At 29.4% G+C, this 23,009-nt stretch overlaps 1 protein-coding gene across 2 annotated transcripts; it reads right to left on the reverse strand.

Moving 5' to 3' along the window:
- Positions 1-1,887: 1,887 nt before the first annotated feature.
- LOC8272807 (eukaryotic initiation factor 4A-3) lies at positions 1,888-6,598 on the reverse strand. Of its 2 annotated transcripts, XM_048377992.1 has the most exons (8): positions 6,212-6,595; positions 5,434-5,674; positions 5,193-5,273; positions 4,477-4,584; positions 4,239-4,358; positions 3,420-3,587; positions 2,516-2,602; positions 1,888-2,215 (listed from the first exon to the last, which is right to left on the reverse strand). In XM_048377992.1, the coding sequence occupies exons 1-8, from the start codon at positions 6,514-6,516 to the stop codon at positions 2,102-2,104; spliced, it is 1,224 nt and encodes a 407-aa protein (XP_048233949.1). In that variant the 5' UTR covers positions 6,517-6,595; the 3' UTR covers positions 1,888-2,101. The 2 variants fall into 2 exon arrangements, with proteins under 2 accessions (XP_048233949.1, XP_048233950.1); XM_048377993.1 differs by lacking the exons at positions 1,888-2,215; positions 2,516-2,602 and adding an exon at positions 3,816-3,865 and having other exon boundaries at positions 3,435-3,587; positions 6,212-6,598.
- Positions 6,599-23,009: the final 16,411 nt, after the last annotated feature.

Raw genomic sequence — 23,009 nt, forward strand, 5'->3', positions numbered from 1 at the left:
TCTAGAAATGTGATTTTCTTTGAAAACGAGTATTTGTTTTCAGCAACACGTCTCTCATGTTGATACTGTTCATATTCCTACCTTTGATGAAAGCAATGATCTGGCACCACCCATTGAGCGTTTTAAACGCGACCATGTTTATCAGCGAAGACGGCCCCCATCTCCGCAAATCCTTCCCGACTCTGATCCGGTGACTACTCCAGTGGCTCTTCGAAGGTCACTCCGAACCATTCATCCTTCAAATCGGTACGGTTTCTCTGCCATTTTAGCTAACACTGAAGTTCCTACTTGTTATTCTCAAGCAGCTAAACATGCATGCTGGACGAAAGCCATGTAAGAAGAGCTTCAAGCTCTTCAGGAGAATCATACTTGTAATATTGTTCCATGCCCTACAGGTGTAAAACCCATTGGATGTAAATGGGTATATTCCATAAAGCTCCGCTCTGACGGGTCTCTTGACTGATATAAAGCAAGGTTGGTGGCACTTGGTAATCGGCAAGAGTATGGAGTTGACTATGAAGAAACATTTGCACCGGTCGCAAAGATGACTACTGTGCGACTTGTTCTTGCTATTGCAGCCTCTCAAGGTTGGCCATTGCGCCAAATGGATGTTAAGAATGCTTTCTTACACGAGGATCTTAAAGAAGAAATATATATGACTCCACCATCTGGATTCTTTTCTACACCATCGACGGATGTTTGTAAGCTCAAACGATCACTCTATGGCTTGAAACAGGCACCGCGTGCCTGGTTTAACAAGTTTCGATCTACACTTATTAGCTTCTCCTTTGTCCAGAGTCAGTATGATTCTTCTCTGTTTCTTTGCAAAACTACGAAAGGCATAGTTTTACTCTTGATTTATGTGGATGATATTGTTATTACAGGTACCGACTCTACTTTGATTTCACAACTTCAAGAGCATCTTCATCAGTCCTTTCATATGAAGGATTTAGGTCCTTTGCAATATTTTTTAGGTCTTGAAGTGCATTCAACTGTTGCTGGTCTCTTCTTATACCAACATAAATATACTCGGGATCTTATTTCTTTGGCTGTTCTACAAGATGGTCGCTCGGTTGACACTCCTTTAGAGGTAAATCAAATATCGTCGGGATGATGGTGATTTTCTTTCTGATCCCTTTTTGTATCGACGTTTAGTGGGGAGCCTAAATTATTTGACGATTACTTGGCCGGATATTTCATTTGTTGTTCAACAAATTAGCCAATTTATACAACCACCTACACACATCCATCTAGCTGTTATTCGTCGCATTATTCGCTATTTGCAAGGAACTTCTGATCGAGGTCTTTTCTTTCCTGTGGGTACTCCCATTCGTTTAGTTGCATATAGTGATGCGGATTGAGCTGGTTGTTCTAATACTCGACGTTCTATTATCGGTTAATGTATGTTCCTTAGTGACTCTCTTGCATCATGGAAAAGCAAGAAGCAAGAAGCAAGATCGAGTATCTAAATCTTCAACTGAGTCTGAATATCATGCCATGTCTTCAGCATGTCCAAAAATTGTTTAGCTTCGGAGCTTATTAGGTGAACTTGGCTTTTCTCAAGCTGAGCTACTCAGCTTCATGCAAATAATACTAGTGCCATCCAATTGTCGCAAATCCAGTATTTCATGAACGTACAAAACACATTGAAGTGATTGTCATTCTATTCGTAATGCCTATGATAGTCACGTTATTTCACTTCCTCATATCAACACTGCTCTTCAAATAGTATCAGCTGACGTGTTTACAAAAGCTCTTTCCCGAAACTGTCACCAGTTTATGGTTGACAAATTGATGCTTCACAATCATCCAGCATCAATTTGAGGGACGATATTAATGGCAATAATTTGAGATACTAATTTAAGAATTACTTGCCAGATTTGTGGCTCCAATTAAGTTATTCTTCTTACCATGTATTTGTATATATTACTTAAAATAGTTAGCTAATAGTCAATTACATGAGCTGAATATATTTACTGCCTAATTTAGGATGTACATGATTTTCTTATTTAAGGAGAAAGATCTCCAGAGAAAAGGATTTCAGCCATTTTTGCTCAAAGATTGTTACATTACGCTGGCAATACAATCGACACTAAAGTCTTCAGATCAGATCAACAACATTCATCGGCATTTCATCAATCTGGGTACTATAGTACTGCTCCATATCTCTTAAAATCTTGATATCATCACTTCTGACGAAATTTATGGCAACACCCTAAGAACATCCAAAAGTCAATAAATTGAAAATGAATAAAACAAGTAGGTAGCACTTAAGTCATCAAAGCAGAGTGGTAATAGCAGAACAAGCATATAGGATTTTATACAAATATTGCATCCTGAGTGAAGATTCTAATAGTGCAGACATAGACTTACGAATCAACAAACATCATCATTTTAGACAGTACAGGTTATAAAAGTATTAAAACCATTGTTAGAAAAAGAAAGAAATATACTCAGCACAGGGTTAATACTAGAACAAGAATTGTACAGAGGAAAGCAAAAACAAACTACATACCTTGCGTCCAAAACGACCTGAACGACCAATCCTATGGATGTAAAGCTCTCGATTGTTTGGAAGATCATAATTAATCACCAGAAAAACCTGAGGAAAGCAGAAGCCAGTCCTATAAGAATGAAAAGTACAGTAGAGGGATGCCTTCCAGTGTACAACTAAAACAGAGCAAAATACAACAGAGCAAAATACAAGATAAATGTGCCCAAACGAACTAGAGACAGGGACAACACAACAATCATGCTCCTTTCGGATCTGCAGTCGCATTGATATGTGCATTTGCAAGTGACCAAGATTTACGAGAAGAACAGGAATAACATAACAAACATTATGAGATATACAATGCAGACAATTTTTCTAACCAAATTCAAGATACTATCTTTTACTTGGAAAATCATTTCCTTCTAAATTCACTTCCCTTTCCCTTGTATGGTTGGTGACATAAATATTAACACACTGCACGATATATGGATCTACCAATGAAAGATCACTAAAAAGTGTTTCCAAATTAAAAAAATAAAACTACTAATCAGTCGGAGATTATTTTACAATTGTAGTTGATAATTACAACTACATTTCATTCTCAAATAAAAGAATAGCATGCTTCCAGAGACCAAACAACTTCAAGATAGAAGTCCAGAACTTGTCTTCTCTTTACTCTTTCCATGGGGGAGAGAATGAAATTTATTAGTAGGCAGTACTCAAAATGCTATATCCAAATTGGATAAAATTGACAAAGGCTCGTCTAAAGAGGCAAAAAAAGTGAAGTGCGTGCAAAGTTAAACACCGAGTAGCCCTAAAAAACAGTCTTAATATTTCTTGATATTGAATTTTCTTTTTAAGCTTTCTGCATGAATATCATACAACTGATTGAAGACAAAATAGAAAATAGAATTACGTCACTTGCCTGTTGAACATCAAGCCCCCGAGCCCAAACATCAGTAGTTATCAAGACTCTGGTTGTACCAGACTGGAATTCTCCCATAATTGCATCTCTCTCCTTTTGTGGCATGTCACCATGCATTGATGAAACTGTAAAGTTATTGTTCCGCATCTTTTCAGTAAGCCAATCCACCTGTCCAAGGTAGAAACTGTCAGCATGTTGAACATCCATAAAAATTACATTAACCTAATTCTGATATCAATTGGTTTGGATACTAATTAACTAATAACAGCAAAATTTAATTTCAGACACGAATATATAACTAGAATCATAAACAAAAGATGTCTGAACTCCTAAAGAATAAATTCAATGTGTTCTCCACAAAAGTAGTGGCAGGTTGCATCAGATTCTAATACATACTTGAAGTGGATCATAAGAGATTTGAAAAAGTGCAGACCAGCCTCTTTCACCTGTATTCTGAAGCTACTTTAGTAAAATTTTACTATCAAATGACTAATCTTGTACAAATAAATATTATATCAAACCACATATTGTGAGTAAATTCGAGATTCACACGTTATGCAGAGATCAAATACACAGCCACGGCCAAATTGTAGGCAACCCACACATTAAAAAAACTAGTGTAGGTGAAAGCAATTAAGTGAAAAGGAGCCACAGCAATTAACTTATTCAATGTAAATAACAGATAATATTTGTGTTGATAGAGGCTTGAATATTAGACAGAAATTAAAATAAAACCAAAGGTCTGCTAAGGTCTGTTCACATCATCATAAAATATCACGCCAATGATAGAAAAGAAATTTGGATAACTAACTGTATTACCTTTCGCTTTGTATTGCAGAATATAACCGCTTGTGTAATGCTAAGAGTATCATAAAGATCACACAAAGTATCAAATTTCCATTCTTCCCTTTCAACTGCTACAAAAAATTGCTTGATGCCCTATCACCACAAAAAAAAAAAAAAAAAAAAAAAAAAAAAAAGAAACAGCAAAAGACAAGATCGTATCAAATTATAACTACTTATTAGAAGCACAAGCATAGTTCAAACAAGTACTTACCTCCAATGTCAATTCATCACGTTTCACAAGAATCTTTATAGGATCTGTCATGAATTTGTTCGTCATCTCCAAAATTTCATTAGGAAGGGTAGCAGAAATCAAGACAACCTAAAAAAGAAAAAAAAAAAAAAACCTATAAATTTGCAAACAAACAAGCCATGCTACCCACTATTTAATAGCTTTTCTACCCTCCAAGTAAATATAATCCAGTGTAATGCCGTATCAAAAATGCTCCTGCTCTAACACCAGCAAGAAAATGATTGCTGCAATTCTACTTCTGCCTCATAAGACATCATGTTTGCAGCCATTTTCTCATTTAAGATTTCTTATCTCAAAAAATGTGGTCCTTTCAGATGGTATAACCATTCCAGCTGAAAGCCCCTAATCCCTAAATAACAAGTCTCTAGAAAATTAAGATGTCATGTCAAGGATTAAAGCTTTTGCTGAAATATCTGTTATATCACCTCTATCAATAGCTGCAAGTACATGCTAACAAATTGGATCAAGCATGTAGTGCATAATGAAGAAGACACATTTAAGTCTCACATATTACATGAATGTGATTAAAAAGAAACAGACACCAATTTTTACCCGTGGTAGCAAAAAGATTAAAAGATTAAAGAAGGATGTAAGCCATCTAATACATGTATGCAAAGCATGTAAACAAACTAATAAGGATAAATACACGAGATAGAGGATTGAATGATAGAGAGCACCTGAAGTTCAGGGGGAAGATATCTGTACACATCATAAATTTGATCCTTGAACCCTCTGCTCAACATCTCATCAGACTCATCCTACAAGACATAACAACAATAAGATGACATCTCAACCAATGCTCTCAAAAATGAAAAATTTACCAATTGGATGTACGCTAGACACCCCACCTCAAAGTGGATGATAACAGAAAACAAAAGCAAACACTCATTAACACAAGAAAAGAAATTATTAACTCACAAGAACTAGCAATTTAATGGCTCTAGTACGTAATGTCCTCCTCTTTATCATGTCACAGACTCTGCCTGGAGTTCCAGACACAACATGAACCCCATATTCAAGCTTTCGAATATCCTCACCCACACTTTTGCCTCCAATGCATGCATGTGCTTGAATATTAATGTAATCACCAATTGCCAATATTACTTTCTCAGTCTGAGCTGCCAGTTCCCTTGTAGGTGACAATATTAGTGCCTGGACCCTGTAAATTGAACCAGTATGATGGTAAACCAGCTGTGAACCCAAAAACACAATTTCCACTTTGAATCATTATAAGGAGAAAATTAAACCATAGAAAGAAATCAGAAATCTGCTCACAGAAAAAGCATATGCACATGATAAAATACCTCCTGCCACAAATGGGGTTTTACCTTTGGGATGATGAAAGAGACCCACTTTTTATATCTACAAATTTATCCGATTGTATTTATTTTAACAAGCAAATTAAACTAAATAGTTCAATACCCAGTATAATTAGATTCCCAGGAAACAAACAAAACCCTAGAAATCTTTTCAGACTACCAATTGACAACTCTAGACAGAACCCTAGAGTAATAAAAATAAGGATAAAAGAAAGTATTTGTAAGAGTTGGGTTTTTATTATGTACCGACATAACAATTTTAGCTATTCTAAAACCAGTATCTAAACACTAATTAAGGAAGCAACGTATTAAAAGAAAGGAAACCGAAAAAGAGGGCAAGCATAATGTCAATTAGGGTTTGAGAGAAAAGTACGTACTCTCTACTAGAGGTATCAACGAGTTGGCAAGCAGTGAGAGCAATCATAGAGGTCTTGCCGGTACCAGATTGCGATTGGGCTATGACATCACGCCCTTTGATTATTTGCATAACCGCCCTCTGTTGGATTGCCGAAGGCTTCTCAAAGCCGTACGCGTAAATCCCTCTAAGCAGATCGCTCTTTATGCCCATCTCGTCGAAGTTCGTTATAGGTTCTATGCCCTCTGTTGTCTCGAACACAAATTTCTCATCCTCCGCCGCTGCTCTTCTCGCGCTCCTTCCCGCCGGTACAACGCTTGTCGCCATCGCTTTTCACTCGTTTTTCCTTTTCTTTTTCTTTTTCTCGAGACCTCTTTTATGTCGAAAAAGCTTTTCTTTTATTGTGCCAATCCGCCCGTGCTACGCACGTGCTATTAGTTTATTTATCCTTGCGCCTAATGGATTTAGGAAAACTTATTATTGCCCTGAGGTTCGACAAATTTACGAAAACTTTTCAAAATGTAATTCCATTGCGTGTGTGGTTTAATTAATTACTAGTTGTATATACAACTATTATTATTATTATTTTAATTTAAAAATTAAATTAATTAATTTGATTTTAATATTTAATATAATCTATAGTATGTTAAGAAATAATAATAAATTAATTATTTTCAAATATTATTTTTTAATTTTTTATAATTTCAAAATTTTATTAGTATATTAATATAAAAATTATTTTAAAATATTTATTAATTAATACTATCAATATAATGGATATTAATATTTTTAAAATTAAAAATTTATTATTAATTTTATTATTAAATATAATATTATGTATATAATTTAAAATGTTATTTTTTAGAATTAGAATTATTATATAACTGGAAATTTAATGTATTAATTAATATAATATTAAAATATAATTAATATACTTTTAGGATAGGATTAGTATTGTTGTCTGATTAGAAAATTATTTATTAATTAATAATAAAACATAATGAATATTTCAATTTCTAGAGTGTTTAATTAGAGATGTGATTTATTAATCGATAAATTAATAATAGAAATTATAAAATTATACATAAACTTGAATCTCATGGATTAAAATAATACAAATGTCAAAATAAAAATTACGTATATTAAAATTTAAACATACATGTCAAAAAGATTTAAAATTTTAAAAAATAATATATATATATCTTTGTCTTTTTTTTTTTTTTGCTATCAAGCCAAAATAACTTGATCAGTTAAGCAATTTAATTTAATCTTAAATTCATTAAAAGTTAGATAGTTTTTCATTTCACATTTTAATTATAGATAATAAAAAATTAAATGTGTAGATAAAATTTAATAAACACAATATATAATATTTAAACAAAATAAATTAAATATTTTTAGATGATATTCTTAAAAAAATTTAGTGTTTTGTATTCTATTAGTACGATAATCTTAAGAATATTTATTAATTAATTTTAATATTATATAAACTAATTATAAGATCAATTAATTATTAAGTGATTTTTATACATATTCTCAATAAGTTATTAATTATTATTTTAGCATTAAAAGTTATAATAATATAATTTAAAATAATTTTTAGGAAATTAAAATTATTGTCTAATCCAAAATTCTAACTTCCTAGTTAATCTGAATTAAATATATATTCATAATCTATTTTTTAGGATGATATTATTATATTATTTATTTAAATAAATTAATAAAATATAGTAATACTCATAAACTTAAATCACATGTACCAAAACAAATCCGTCAAAAATAGTAATATATATTTAATTTGATCTAATAAAAAATTATTTTATCTATATACTTATTATTAATATCTTTTTCGATCAAAATTATTTTTTATTAAAGTTGAGTAAAAAAAATTTACAATAATTTGATCATAGTTTCTAAAAAATTAAAATTAAATTAATTTTTCTTAAGATAAATATTTTCTTAAATTAAAGGAAAAGAAAATATTATCTAATCTTTTAATATGGTCCTTTGATAACTAATGTGAAAAGAATTGCTACTTGGTTTTAAAGGAAAAAATGTCATCCGTATTTTGTATCTAAATAAATAAGAAATATTAATTTTTTTTAACTTTAAGTACCGTTTCCTCCATTTTATACTAATTATTGTCTTTTAGTAGTTGTTCAATTGGATTATAAGGCATTTGATAGATTTAATTATAAAAAAGTTAATTAAATTAGATTAATTTACTTTCTAAAAGGATTACAAAATTTATTACACACATTCTAATATAAGAATAGAAAAAATTAATATTGTATTGGATATATATAAAAGTGAAAAATAAACTAAGGTGAAAACAAACTTAAAAAAATAATATTAAAATTTTTCATTAGTACTCTACAATTGAATTTTGGACAATATTGAAATTTTTTAATAATTAATCTCAGTTGAGGGACCTATTATGGGTGTGTTGCCAATTACTGGTAGGGTTTCAAAAATAAATTTAAAATTTTCTTAATTTGATAATATTATTTTCTAAATTTTTTATGAACTGTTTTTCTTGCTTTTTATAAAAATATCAATTCCTTTAATTTTTATAATAATAATTTTTAAAATTTAAAAAATAATTTAAAAATAAAAATTAATGTTGGAAAAGCACTTTTTGACATCAACGTCAAATAGAGTCTATAATATGTTGGCAAAATTAGTTCGATATAAATTCACTAGTTAGTAATTTATTTAGACATTACACTTAAATTATACTAAGAGAATATAACAATTATAAATATTAACTAACCAACTAGTTATTTTCATTTCATTCCTTATTTTTTATTTAAGTTGCATTATTTATTGGTATCATGCGTATTAATTATTATTTAACTAGGGTAAAAAAAATAGAATAGTAGATGTATGTTGATCTTTGCTAAGAAGGATATAAACTTTTATATACAACTAGTTTTTATATGTCCGCATGCATTGCAGGTGAGTGTTACTAATTAGACTCTTTATTATTAATTTATATATTTCTCATGTAATTCTTGTAAATAATTTAAAATCCAAAGAAAATTCTACTTAAATTCATTAATATAAAATATTTATAATAGCCTTAATTAATAATAAATATTAAATAAAAAGATAAAATAATTGATGAAGAAAATACATCTACTTCAAATGTTGTTTCAGTTGGTTGATGTATTCATCAATCATGTTAATAATTTTAAGAATAAAATATAAAAATAAGACAAATAAAAAAATACTTTTTTCATAATATATTATCTTTAACTATAAATAATACTTTGTCTATTTTTAAATGTCCTACTCAAGTTATTTTTAATAGCTGTTTTATTATTTCAATTGTCTATTTCTATTTTATCTAGTTTTAAATTTTAAATAATTCATTTAAAAATATGATATGTAGTCCAAATAACAATTTATATCTCACTTATCTACCTTAAAAGTTTCTTAATTAACCACATCCTACATCTCAAGGATACATCAAATTGTCTCGTTTAATACTTTATAGACCTAGTTGATATTTAATTGCTCAAATAAAACAAAACTCAATTACATGATAGAACTACAATACAAATATCGTCAAATATTTAAACAACCTATTAAAAGGTAACATGTTTTTTATATTTTTTTTAGTTAATTTAATAAAATTTTAATAGAGTTAGAGTTTTATTGAAAGTTTTTCATATAAAATTATATATTTTATATAGAATTTTTATTTTTTCAAGCATGTTATCATATGTTTGTTTGAAAAATATACTTATTGAACTTAAATATTCAACTTAAATCTTTTTTCTAAGGAATTATTATATATTTATAATTTAAATTACCATAATTTTTTATATATGAGAAATACCACACTTATAGTATAGCCTAGATTTCCATACAAAAGTACTAAGGATTATTTTCTATATAGATTTTTCTACTCTTTTTCTTTATTTTAAATTTTCATTAAAAATTCTATTTTATTAGAAAAGAAAGTCAACAGGAATGTCAACTTTAATTACTATATTTCACTTTTATTTTTATTTTTTAATCAAAGTTAGTAATTTATTATGTGTAAAGTTAAATTTGTAGTTTAACGCATTTTTAATATTATTTCTAATAATATCTTTTGTAAATTTTTTTTAGATTTCACTATTTTTATTAAAAATTATATTCTATCAAGAAAAAGAAACCAATAATAGAAATGTCATCTTAGTTGCTTTTAGACTTCGTATTTTTCTTTTATCAAATTTAATGGTCTATTATGTATAAAATATTAATTTTTTATTTTTATTTAATACTAAGAATTCTAATAGCAACGGGCTTTTAGATTTAGACTTGTACTTGAGAACCGAGCATTGCACGCCGAGTTGTCATGACCAAGAAATACGAGGTTCATTAAGTCCAAATTCAAGTACAACAAGAAGTCTTCAAGACCAAATCATACTCAGACTCTAGCTGAGAAATTTGACCTGATCTAGAGTTCTAATGCGTCTAGGTATATGACCTTTAGACCTGTTCAAGGCCGGGCTTGGGCGGGCTCGGGCTGGGCCTGATTTTTTTTGAATAAGCTCGAGCCCGCCTAAGCCCGCCCAAGCCCGAAGATTTTTTAATATCTCTCTACCCAAGCCCAAGCTCTAAATTCTTTAAAAAGCCCGGCCCGCCCGACTATTAAACCTCTAAATGAAATTCTAATTTGAAATGAAAAAAAAATTAATATCAATAACATGTTTAGATTATAACCTAAAAGAAGATAAATTACCAAAAATAAAAATATATAAAAGAATTTAATAATATTTATAAAGAAAACAAAATACCTGAATTATTGTGTAGTCCTAGTCCAAAAAAAAAAAAGAATTCGAAATTTTGAAGATTTTAATGATATGTTTGAAGTTTGAGAAGAAGAAAATGGGGTTAGTTTTTTTTTTTTTTTTGAAATAAATGGACTAGCGACAACAAGCAACAAAGGAAAGGAAATGAGAAAAGAAGAAATATGGTCAGACGGGTTTCTTTCAAATTTTAATTATATTTAAGGTTTTCTATTTTTATTTATATATTATTAATAATAACAAAATTATAAACAAAAAAATAGCTAGCTAAGTGGTATAAGGCATTTGATTACAAGAAGAAGGTCAGAAGTGCGATGTGCTACTGAGAGTATATCTATTTTAAAGCTATTTTTAGTAATTATACTAGACATCAGGCTAGGGGCTTGGGTTTTATTATAAAATTCCAAGCCGCCCATTCATATAAATGGGCTTTGACCTTTTGAGAGGAGAGTAGTAAAATATTAATTTTTTTTTTATTTAATATTGAGAATTCTAATAGCAACGGGCTTTTAGATTTAGACTTATAATTGATAATCGAGCATTGCACGCCGAGTTGTCATGGCCAAGAAATACGAGGTTCATTAAGTCCAAATTCAAGTACAACAAGAAGTCTTGAAGACCAAATCATACTCAAACTCTAGCCGAGAAATTTGACCTGATCTAGAGTTCTAATGCGTCTAGGTAGGTATGTAACCTTTAGACCTATTCATGGGTTGGCTAGGCCGTCTAGGGCTTGACTTTTTGAACAACCCTGAGCCTGCCCAAGCCCGAAGATTTTTTAATATCCCTCTACTCAAGCCCAAGCCCTAAATCTTTTAAAAAGCCCGGTCCACCGGACTATTAAACCTGTAAATGAAATTCTAATTTGAAATGAAAAAAAAATCAATATCAATAACATGTTTAGATTATAACCTAAAAGAAGATAAATCACCAAAAATAAAAATATATATAAAAAATCTAATAATTATATATAAAGAAAACAAAATACCTATGTTGTTGTGTAGTCCTAGTCCAAAAAAAAAGAGAAATTTTGAAGATTTTAATGATATGTTTGAAGTTTGAGAAGAAAAGAATGGGGTCAATTTTTTTGTTTGAAATAAATGGACTAGCGGCGGCAAGCAACAAAGGAAAGGAAATGAGAAAACAAGAAATATGGTCAGATGGGTTTCTTTCAAATTTTAATTACATTTAGGGTTTTCTGTTTTTATTTATATATTATTAATAATAACAAAACTATAAATAGAAATAATAGCTAGCTAAGTGGAAAAAGGCATTTGATTATGAGAAGAAGGTCACAGGTTCGAATGCTACGAGTACCACATATGGATTGTGTCTAGAACTCGATGATGCATTATCGGTAGTCGTAAGGCTACACGCCCGTCGAGACCTCCTTCGAGTTTCTATCAAGCTCATTAAGTTCAATTGGATGATGAAGCGGGTGTCCACGATATTGATTCTGACAATAGCAATGAGGAGAAAGACGATGTCGAACGGTGGCATGGAAGGTTAAATCACATTTCTTTTCTATTAACCTATCGAGCTTTTGAATAATTTGACTTGCTTTGATTAGATTTACTTTTATTTTTTTATTTTATTTCAGAATTAAAATTTTTTTAATTTATGCACATTTTATGTTCTTGTTAGATACATTTATTTTCGTTTTAATTAATAATCTTTTGGATTTTCCTAATTTAGTGTAATCTTATGATTGCATAACTATATATTACTTCTACTTTTGCCACATTTTAGATATGTGCTAATTAGACAAGTGCTTGTAGAAATTGGATGTGGACTTAGAATTATGCAACTTACTTGATTCCAGGGAAGCCTTTCTATTCGTTCTTTTCATAATATTACAAACACATTGAGGACAATGTATCCAATGAGTTTGGTAGAAGGGTGTATATGTTATATTGTCTCTTATATTGCCTATTAGGGACTTATTCTTTATTTCAAGCTTATTGAATTTGATTAAATTGTTGTGATGATTTATACTCTCTTGAATATTTAAGTTAAATATAATTTGAGTAATCATCATATAAATTACATTTTAGTTGATTTAGCCTTAATTTGATAATTGAATTTACTCCACTACTTGGGTTTTTAATTTGTAGTTATTGCATAATTATTTTACATCTTGAAACTTTAATTATGATTATGAGCTTTATTTTTTAAACTTCTCCTGATTTTGCTGAAGTAGATATACTTATTACTCCTTTGTACTTTCTTATCCTTTTGTAATGTCATAAAGTATATAAAAAATATACATATATATAATAAAGAATTGTCAAGTAGTTTATGCTTTACTCTTCTTTTCTTAAAAGGGTTCAAAATGAAAACAAACAAGTAGATATATTTATCATCCGAGAATATTAATAGTTGTTTAGATCTGTGACTCTAGTTGAGTAACCGAGGGTTGGCATCACTAATGTCTATATTCTCGCAAAAAGGCTAGATTGACAAAATACTAATAAGTACTTGAGCATCATAGAGAATTTAGTTTAGTACTCAGGAGGAAAATCTTTATTTCTATTTCTGCAAAGTTTTGAGTTGTTTGGAAGGAATGCTCATTTTCCTAACTTTAGAATTCAAGTTTTTGATTTCTCTTACTCCTATTATAAGAAAATCCTAGTTTGTGATTTATTATTCGAGAATTGATTCTTGGCTAATGCTTTTAGGTGGTGTATTCATATAAATGATTGACCTTAAAAATTATTTGATAGCTATTTATTGGAGAGAGCGTTTATCATTTCTTCATTTTTTTATTTTATTCAATTTGTTTGAAGACAAGCAAGTACTTAAGTGTGGGAGAATTTGAAAAGTGCTTCTAGCACTTACTATTGAGCTATGTTTGTGAATTGATGTTACCCTCAATTGAGTTTAATTTATTTGTTATAATTTTTTTTTAATTTATTTTAGACATTTTGAGGATCCTACATGAAGAGAGGCTTTTGGCACCCAAAGGCATGAAAATGGGGCAAAGAAAATGCATGTTATGAAGGTTTGGAGTCTCACGCGGGCATGACACATAAAGCTTTGTCTATATGGTCTTCTCGTGTAAGATAAGAACAATGGCAAAATGATAAAAGGCATGACACGAGAAGCACACACCTGTATGGTCTTCTAGTATGAATAAAGAAAATAGGCAGATTATGCTAGAAGTTCACACGAGGAGGGGAGATGTCCATATGACCTTCCCGTATGCCCTAGAAGGTGATTTCGAGCTACGAGGAGTTTAGAACGTCCCACGTGTCACTACCCCATCTGTGGGCCCGTGACCGGCACTAGGGAATGGGTAGGCGTAAGGCCACCAAATTCCGTAGTAAGCCTGACACTCACTGACTTAAATAAATATCATTTCATTTAATATTATTGATGCCACAATTTATTGTAACCATTAAATTTTACATAATTAATTCGGTCTGCCAGAAGAATAAGGTGAGATCTGAAACTACATAAAATTTCAACTGATATATATATCTACTACTTCTACTGCGGAATATCTAAGATTTTACAAATTAACATACCAAATCAATTACATCACCCGACGATGAAGGAGTCAGGTTACTAGATAAGAGTCACGGGAAGACTAACAGTCACAGATCTGAAAAACAGTAAAATTGAGACTATCAGTCTCGAAAGTGAGTTAAAATCATATATCTAAAAACAGTTGCAAACACTTCAATAATACATTTATTTAATTTGAAATAAATACTAAGTCATGCAAAAATAAACGTGTCATGTCATGCTTGAATAAAATAATTTTCACACACAACGGGACAGAGTACTTCAGTAGAATCCTAATCCCAACACTAACATCACGATCAATCTCAACACTGACATCTCGACTAACCCCAACTCTAACATCTCGACTAATCTCATTCTAACAGAACTGGCGACCAGAGAGCAAAGCTCGACTAGGGTCCTTATCTCTAGTCCGGTCACTTAATGTTCACTATCAGCCTTAGCCTTTCGGCTCTCTTATTCCAATAAGACTGGCGGCCAGAGAGCGAAGCTCGACCAGGGACCTTACCTCCAGTCTGGTCACTTAGGTATCCAAATAAGCCGGCACCTGGAGAGCAATGCTCGATCAGGGACCTTTACTCCGACAACTACACTCTACTAAGCCCAGAGAGTGATGCTCGACTAGGGCAAGTCCTAAACTTTCCTTTTAAATTTACCCTTTTACCCCTTTTCATCACTCACAGATTTATACCGGTGCACTCATCAAAATACTATTTTCTACTGTCGTCCGGTCCCGAGTCAATACAAAATCGATAAATTAAGTGATGACGAACATGATATATATGAATGGTAATAAAAAAGCATGATATATATATATGAATGATAATTAAATGAATAATTTAGACTTGCAATCAATTAATCACGATAACTATTTAAAATTGTGCATGACACGTGCATAACAGATATATGACTTTAACTCACAGCTTTGGCGACCTTCTAGCTCTGCTCCGATGCCTCGGTTGGAGCGAGCCGAATAGACGGATTATCTAATCACGGAAAACAATTTGTCAATAACACTGAAACAATTGACAATTAACCCTAGGTCTAGATTCCTAGAACCGACTCTCTAAGAATTTCGACTCGGGTAAATTCTACCGAAAATTCAGCAAAACCTCCCCTACAATACGAACATTTACCCCCCGTAAAACGCGTCTAGGACCTACCAGAAAAACACTTCAAATATTCAACAATTTAATACAACGGGAGTCGGGTTCCCAAGACTTCACTATTTTTCCCGACTCCCCCACACAACACAATTCACGACTATGGCAGGCAGTCCGACAAATAATTATTTTAACACACAAATATTTTCTAATACACAACACAATTCAATAAACACATAATTATACCAAAAAATTTCCAAAATCAACGAGCCAGAGAAAAATTACCGAGACGCTTGATCGCTCGGTCGACTCGCCTCCAGCCGCCGGAGTCTGAACGACTATCCGAACACACCATCAGACTCAAAACGACGCGCTGATGACGATCCCTACTTCCGATTTTTCGATTTGACCCCCGATCAATCGGAGGGATTTACGGACGATCTCGACCGTCAATTTGCAAACGGAGTCCGATCGCTACGAAACTGGTGCCATTGCGAAGCATGAGCTGAGAGGAGTCCGGATATATCCTCCGATCATCCATCCCTTACCGAAGCTCGCCGAAAAAGCCGAAAAACATCGGCTGCCCCTACTTTCTCTCTCCACCGGATCTTCCGTCTCTGTCCACCATTGGCGTCGCTGCTGCTGCCAAAAGGAAGCTCTCACCGAGGAGAGCCGATCGCCACCAAGATCAGCCGACAAGGTCCGGGAAATGGCAATGGCATCCACCACCGCGTGATTCGTGGCACTTGACGCGACCACTTCATGCGACACTTTTCTCGGCCTTCTCCCTCTCTCCCCGATTTCTTTTCTTATTTTCTTCTCCATATCGTCATTTAGTCCCTGAAGTTTTCTTTCCTACCTTTTGGTCCCTCAACTTTTTTAATTACTATCAATTTCATCCCGCAAAGATTCTAATTAACCCCTAAATATTTCTTTAGCCTTTCAATTAAGCCCCTAACTATTTAGTTTGGGCCAAATTAGAATTATTGAAAATACACAATTACATATATACCCTTGCCGACATAATAATAAAATTATACTTTTAATCCTCATCCCAAAATAAATTTTCAATTTAGTCCTAACACACAATTAATTTAATTAATCAATTTGCTAACTATTTTCCAACTTAAAATTTAATACCACTAGCTAATTAACATACCAATTTCCCAAAAAATATTTTATAAAAACATCCCTTACAAATTCTTCCATAATTTTTCAATATATAATTTTATTTATATAAATATGCATTTGGAGAAAAATTTGAATAACCAAAAATGTAATTTATTTTCCAAATAGTTTACGTAATTAATTTCTTAAAGATCCAACTAATTGGGTATAGAAAAATAACTCCTTTAATTGTCTAATATTAAAATTTCTATTAAATTGAACCAAATAAAAAAAAGGGAAATTAATTTAAATAAAAACTCATTTACTAATTATTATTAATATAATCATTATTAAAGGAAAATTTCGGATAATACACCACGATTGTATGGTCCCTATGTCAATCATAAAAATATACTATTTAAAGAAACTTTTAGGATTGTTTGAGGGGATTTAGTGGTTAGTTCATTTTCTAGAGAGAGAAACACTTAGAAACATTATTTTACATTTATTATTTAATTGGTTACTTTCAACGAAGAACATCATTTCCATCATTGTTCTCTAAAATTGAAGATCCAAGATTGAAGATTTTCATCTCTATTCATCCATGAATAGTTTGAAATCTTCTTTTCCTAATCTTTATTTTTTAATTGCAATGTCTAGGAACTAATCTTATTGCTATTTGGATTTTGATGAACCTTAATTTCTATTGTATGGATTGATTCAAAATTAATGCAATTAAATCTTTTTCTTGAGTTGTTTTGTTCCTTTGTTTAATTATATATTTCAATTGAGAAGTCGAAGTATTAATTAGGATTTGTTTTCATAAATTGATTAGAGATAACTATTTATGAATTGATTATATTTTAGGGATTGAGGATTGATTAGGATACTAGAGATAGATCTATAAGATCCTTTAATTTAATAGCTCCTTAATTTTAATGCATGAACTAAGTGAGTGGGTTTGAGAAGAGATTCATTTCCCTCCTCTTAAGAATTAGGGGTTTGATCACTTAAGAAAGATTTTTACCTAATTATTGTGGAATACCAACTCAACTTTTGATTTTGATATAATTGATATTTTTTCATGAAATATACAACTTATTAGGGGGATTCATTACCTGAATATGCTATCCTTAATTGATATATTAAATTTTTAATTCTCATTTTTAATATTTATTTAATTTTAAACATTACTAAACCAACCTACATTTGATTGCTAACTATTAGTATATGATTGAAAATAGTATTCACAATTAAGTCCCCAATTGAATGATACTTTTATTCATTATTTTATTACTTGATACAGTCGGTGCACTTTATCGTGTGCGGATAGCGCGCATTAAGTGTCAATGTGAATTTTACGGTCAAGAAATCGTTGTCGCAGTCGCACACAATATGATCGTTAGAGAGTCGCGGTCGTGATCCTTACTGGACTGTTTTTGCTCTTTTTAGTAGTCACGATTTTTATGTCACGAGGCGACTACTTCCAAATTCAATATCTTAAACTCTATAATTCCAAATGATTAACCTTTTATTTTTTTTGAATATTTCATCAATATATTATAACATTTTAGTTTTGAGCAACTCCAAAAAAAGTCATTTTTATACCCAAAATAATCAAAACATTTTATTGTTCATATCAACATGATAATTTGGACATGTTTCAGTATTTTGGCTGTTGCGCTTCCCATACATCTATTGATATAAAATCTTTTGCATATAAAACTAGACTTCGAGAGCTATAAATATGGAGAAGGACATATTAAAAATCCTCTTATAGCAATAATGTCACTAATTCTAATAAATTTTATTTGTTGTAATCCAATCTGACAGCTTGAGTATAATTCACTCAAAAATATGAAAATTGATTTTTATAGCTCTAAAAGTTATTTCAATTTATGTTCCTAAAACTAGATTGACGCAGTTGTCCACCCATATATGATTTGCCCTCATAAAAGCTTTCAAATAGTATAGTTTATTCTTGAAACTTCAAATAATTGATTTTATTTAATAAAAATATCCTTATCCATATGAATCTTTTTTAACTCCACATGCTTTTTACAACGCCTTTATATGCTCTATTACTTTTTCAATTTTTATTACTTCATGATTTTATCTTGGTGTTTATATTAAGTATTAAAGTCGGTAACTTTTGAATCTATCTACATACTTATGCCTTCATCTTTATTTCTATGCATCAATGACAATTAAAGATTATCTACTTAAAACAATACTAAATAAGATTTTTAATAGTAATAATATTTTGCATCATCAAAAGCACATATGAAATCTTGGATAAATACACATTTTGTAACTTAGTTCTTTATCTTTCTTTTTAAGGTAAAATTTATTTTTAGCAAAAATCAATTTTAATTTTTATACGAAAATAATTAACTCATATTTTATACTTACTTTAAATTCTAGCATTATTTAATTTTAGTAAGATTAAAAATTTTAAAAGTACTTATATTTAGAAAAATATTAAAAATTCATACAATTAAAATTTAGATTGTCAAAACAAACTAAATATAACTCTTATTATTGATTATATTACATTAAAATTATAATTTTAATAAAAAATTTAAAGATCAAATTATATATTTATTAATTATTTTCTTAAATTATGTTAACTTTTAAAATACAAAGGAATTCTAATACAATAAAAGAAATATAGAAATTTTTTTTATATTAGAACAAAAATTAATAGGTAATTTTTTAGTGTAAAATTACAAAGAAAAGTATAAAGATTGTATAAGTTGAATAAATATAGATTGTATAATATGAATAAATATATGCTATTTTAGAGAGTTTATAAAATTTTGTGATTTTTAGATTTGATTTTATATATGAATTTAAAAGGCCTGCGTTAACCTTACTAATAATTGCTACAATAGCTTCATTTTCTTTTTTTTTTAAACTTTGGTTGTACAAAATAATGTTGCTAGGAATTTATAGCGCCGGTAGATTTAGATTTTGATAAAAGAGATTTAAAAGAACAATTTATAAGCTATTAGAATACAACCATCCTAATATTTAAACAGAAAAGTTTGTATTATTCAAACTTAAATAAGAAGATTTAAAAATCCATCTTCCAAATCTTCTAGTATGTCTTGATCTTGTATTTGAGATATTATGTTTTTTTTTTTAATTTGCTATGCTTTAATGAAATGAGCTCAGTTTACCACTGCAACCAAACAATTCTTGTATAATTTTTCACCCTTCACTAAATATTCCTGTAAATTTGCTTTGAATTGTGAGCCATGGGCTATATATTGTACTAGGTCGTTGTGACAAGATTTTCCCATCATAATAAGTTCAATACAACAACCATGAGTTACAGAACCATTCAAAAATACTGATCTAACAATCTCATTCCCACATTTTTGAGTAATATATTTTGCACATTCATGTAAATTTATGAACAACCCCGGTTGTGGCTCTTGTGACGGTGCTAGTACTTCGAAGTTGAGCGCAAAGACAAATTTTGACTTGTCGATTGTTACTACACTAGCTTGAATCAAAATCACCATAACAAAAAAATTTGTAAGCATTGCCATGGAACCAATTTGCTATAGAATCTTAAGAGAATTTATATAGAGGATGAATTTAGTAGTTATGTAATGATCTAATTTATAGCCACATGTACTACAACATTAAAGTAATTAATTATAACATTTGTTCGGTTTTACATAATATATAACATTTCTTGTGAATACGTTAATTTTGAAATTAATTCCATTATTCTAGGGATTTTAATGTAATTTTTTGGATTCATTACAAAAATTTACAAACTCTTCTTGTAGTAATACGTTGCAATTCACAGGTCAATTAAATTGAGCTTAACACATAATAACAATTGCTTTTATTTTTTTAATTTTACAAGCGATTTTTTTTAGTTTATTTATTTTTTTATTAATTTATTTAAAAAAACACCAATAATATTCAAGCCGATCCAATAAAATATGGAGCGCATGATAAAAAATGACTTAAAAATAAAATTTTATATTTTTATACGAAATCTTACAATAAAATAAAATGTAAATAAAGAGGCCCAAAAAAATCTTTTCCTAGCGAAAAATAATTATCCCTTTCTCCTAACGAAAAATAATTCCTCTTTTTGTGCATTGGGAACAAACCCAACTCAACTTAAAACCGGTCTAATCAATATAGTTCCTTGCTTAATATGTTTGTTTGTTTGTAGATAATCAAAGAATGAAAATGAAGAGATGTTTCTCACTTAATAACTATATTAAAATATTTAGTAAGAATTTAAAAATAAGCAGCTTAAGTTGATTTAGTTCTAATCAACTGTCGATTGTATCAATTTTATTTTAGGTTCTTTTAGTTATTTAAACAATATTATTCTTATTAAAATTTATTAATAATAATTTATTTTCATTTTTAATTAATTAATTTATAATTATTTATAACAAATAATTATTATTTAAAATTATATTTAATAATTAAATAATTATGATATTAAAATCAAAACATTTTTATTAGCAAAATTTAAATTTAAATTTCTACTTTTAAAATATTTTTATAAATATATTTAAAAATAAATTCAATGAGCTAGATAAAATTAACTATAACATATTTAATTATTATAAATTACTTTTATTAATTTATATTATTGAAAATAGTATAATAGAAAAAAATTTATCTAAAAATAAATTATGTTCTTAATGATTATTTATCATATTATTAATAACTGCTAATAAAATTTTATCGAACGATTTAATTTATCAATTATCAGCTATCAATCATCAGCTACCAATATTGATCAGTCGAACCAGACAGATCTATAGAGTTGTGATCCACATTTATTCATGCATTTGATAAAATAAAATCATTACTTGGCTAATCTTTTATCTCTCTCCTTATATATATATATATATATATATATTTGTTTTAACTATTGTTTATCACATAAGATTATTGAAAAATTGACATATGTCACTTTTCTTATAAATACTAATTAAAAATAGTGATTTTTTTTTAATCTACAACCATAATAATAACAAATTTTCAAACTTTTAATTATTGTGTGTCATTTTTATATTATTATTTTAATTTAATTTAATTTAATTTATTTTCTTATGGTAACTTTTGTTATACTAAAAATTTTACTTGACAACTTAACTATTCATTTGACAGATCTCTTTTTTTTTTTTCTTTCTCTTTATACTAATTTGACTTATTAATAAGTTTTGTACCTTCCTTAATATAGTTTAATTACTTACTTTTCTCATTTTTTACTCACTCATTTTTATCTAAAATTTGCTTTCATCTATGGTTTTTATCTTTACTATTGATTTACCTTCTTATTTATTAATTATAGAAAGAAGGTCTAAATATTGTTTCTTTTATATTTTTTATGATTTCTACTACAAATTAATAATTTTTAAAACAGAAAAAGAGAAACTCTATTTTAATAAAAAATATTAAAGTTATTTAATTTTTTCTTAAACAAATATGTTATTATACTTTAATTTTATTATTTATTTTTATTTTTTTATAATACTAAGATCTAATTAGTGTTTTTTCATGTATATTTTATATTATTAATGAAATTAGTAAGTATTTTTTTATATATTTTATAGATCGTCATATTATTTATATTAGTTTTCAATATTTAAGTCAAAAATTTATAAAACAAGTAAATAGAATTGAACTTATCAAAACGAATTAAAACCGGTTCAAACCAGGCTCAGAACCAAAAGACTAGTTCAAGATTGGTTTTTCCTCAACTGGAACCGAAACTATTGGTTCCAATTCCAACTCATAAAAAGATAATTCATTTCAATTAATCTCTTTCTAATTATTGGAACTAACCGAAATCTGAACTGACCGGCTCTATTGTTATAATGTCTATTTTTATACATGCTAAGATAGTTATAATATTTATATTTAATATATAACACTAATATCAATAAAAAATTGTGACAGTCTGATCTAGAGAAGCGGCCCGACGAGAGTGGAAAGTGGACGCCGGGGTAAAAATAAGATGCCTGGACAAGGAGCAGCTTCTAACAGGTTTCTAGGATGACAACACTCTAAGGTATGGGGGTACATGAATAAATTGAATTGCACATCGAAATGAGATGGAAAATAGATATAAAGAGTTGTAACTAATCACATGAGGTATCTTTTGGTTGTTTGGCTGTGGAGTTGTAGAAATTCCAAAGTTAAACGAGAAATTTTAGGATGGGGAACTTCTTGAGAAGCTCTCAAACCCGCCAAAGGAACAAAATCGTGAGGCTATTAGGAGGCCAAAACATAC

The sequence above is a fragment of the Ricinus communis genome, chromosome 8 (genome assembly GCF_019578655.1).
Source record: "Ricinus communis isolate WT05 ecotype wild-type chromosome 8, ASM1957865v1, whole genome shotgun sequence".
Lineage (NCBI taxonomy): Eukaryota > Viridiplantae > Streptophyta > Magnoliopsida > Malpighiales > Euphorbiaceae > Ricinus > Ricinus communis.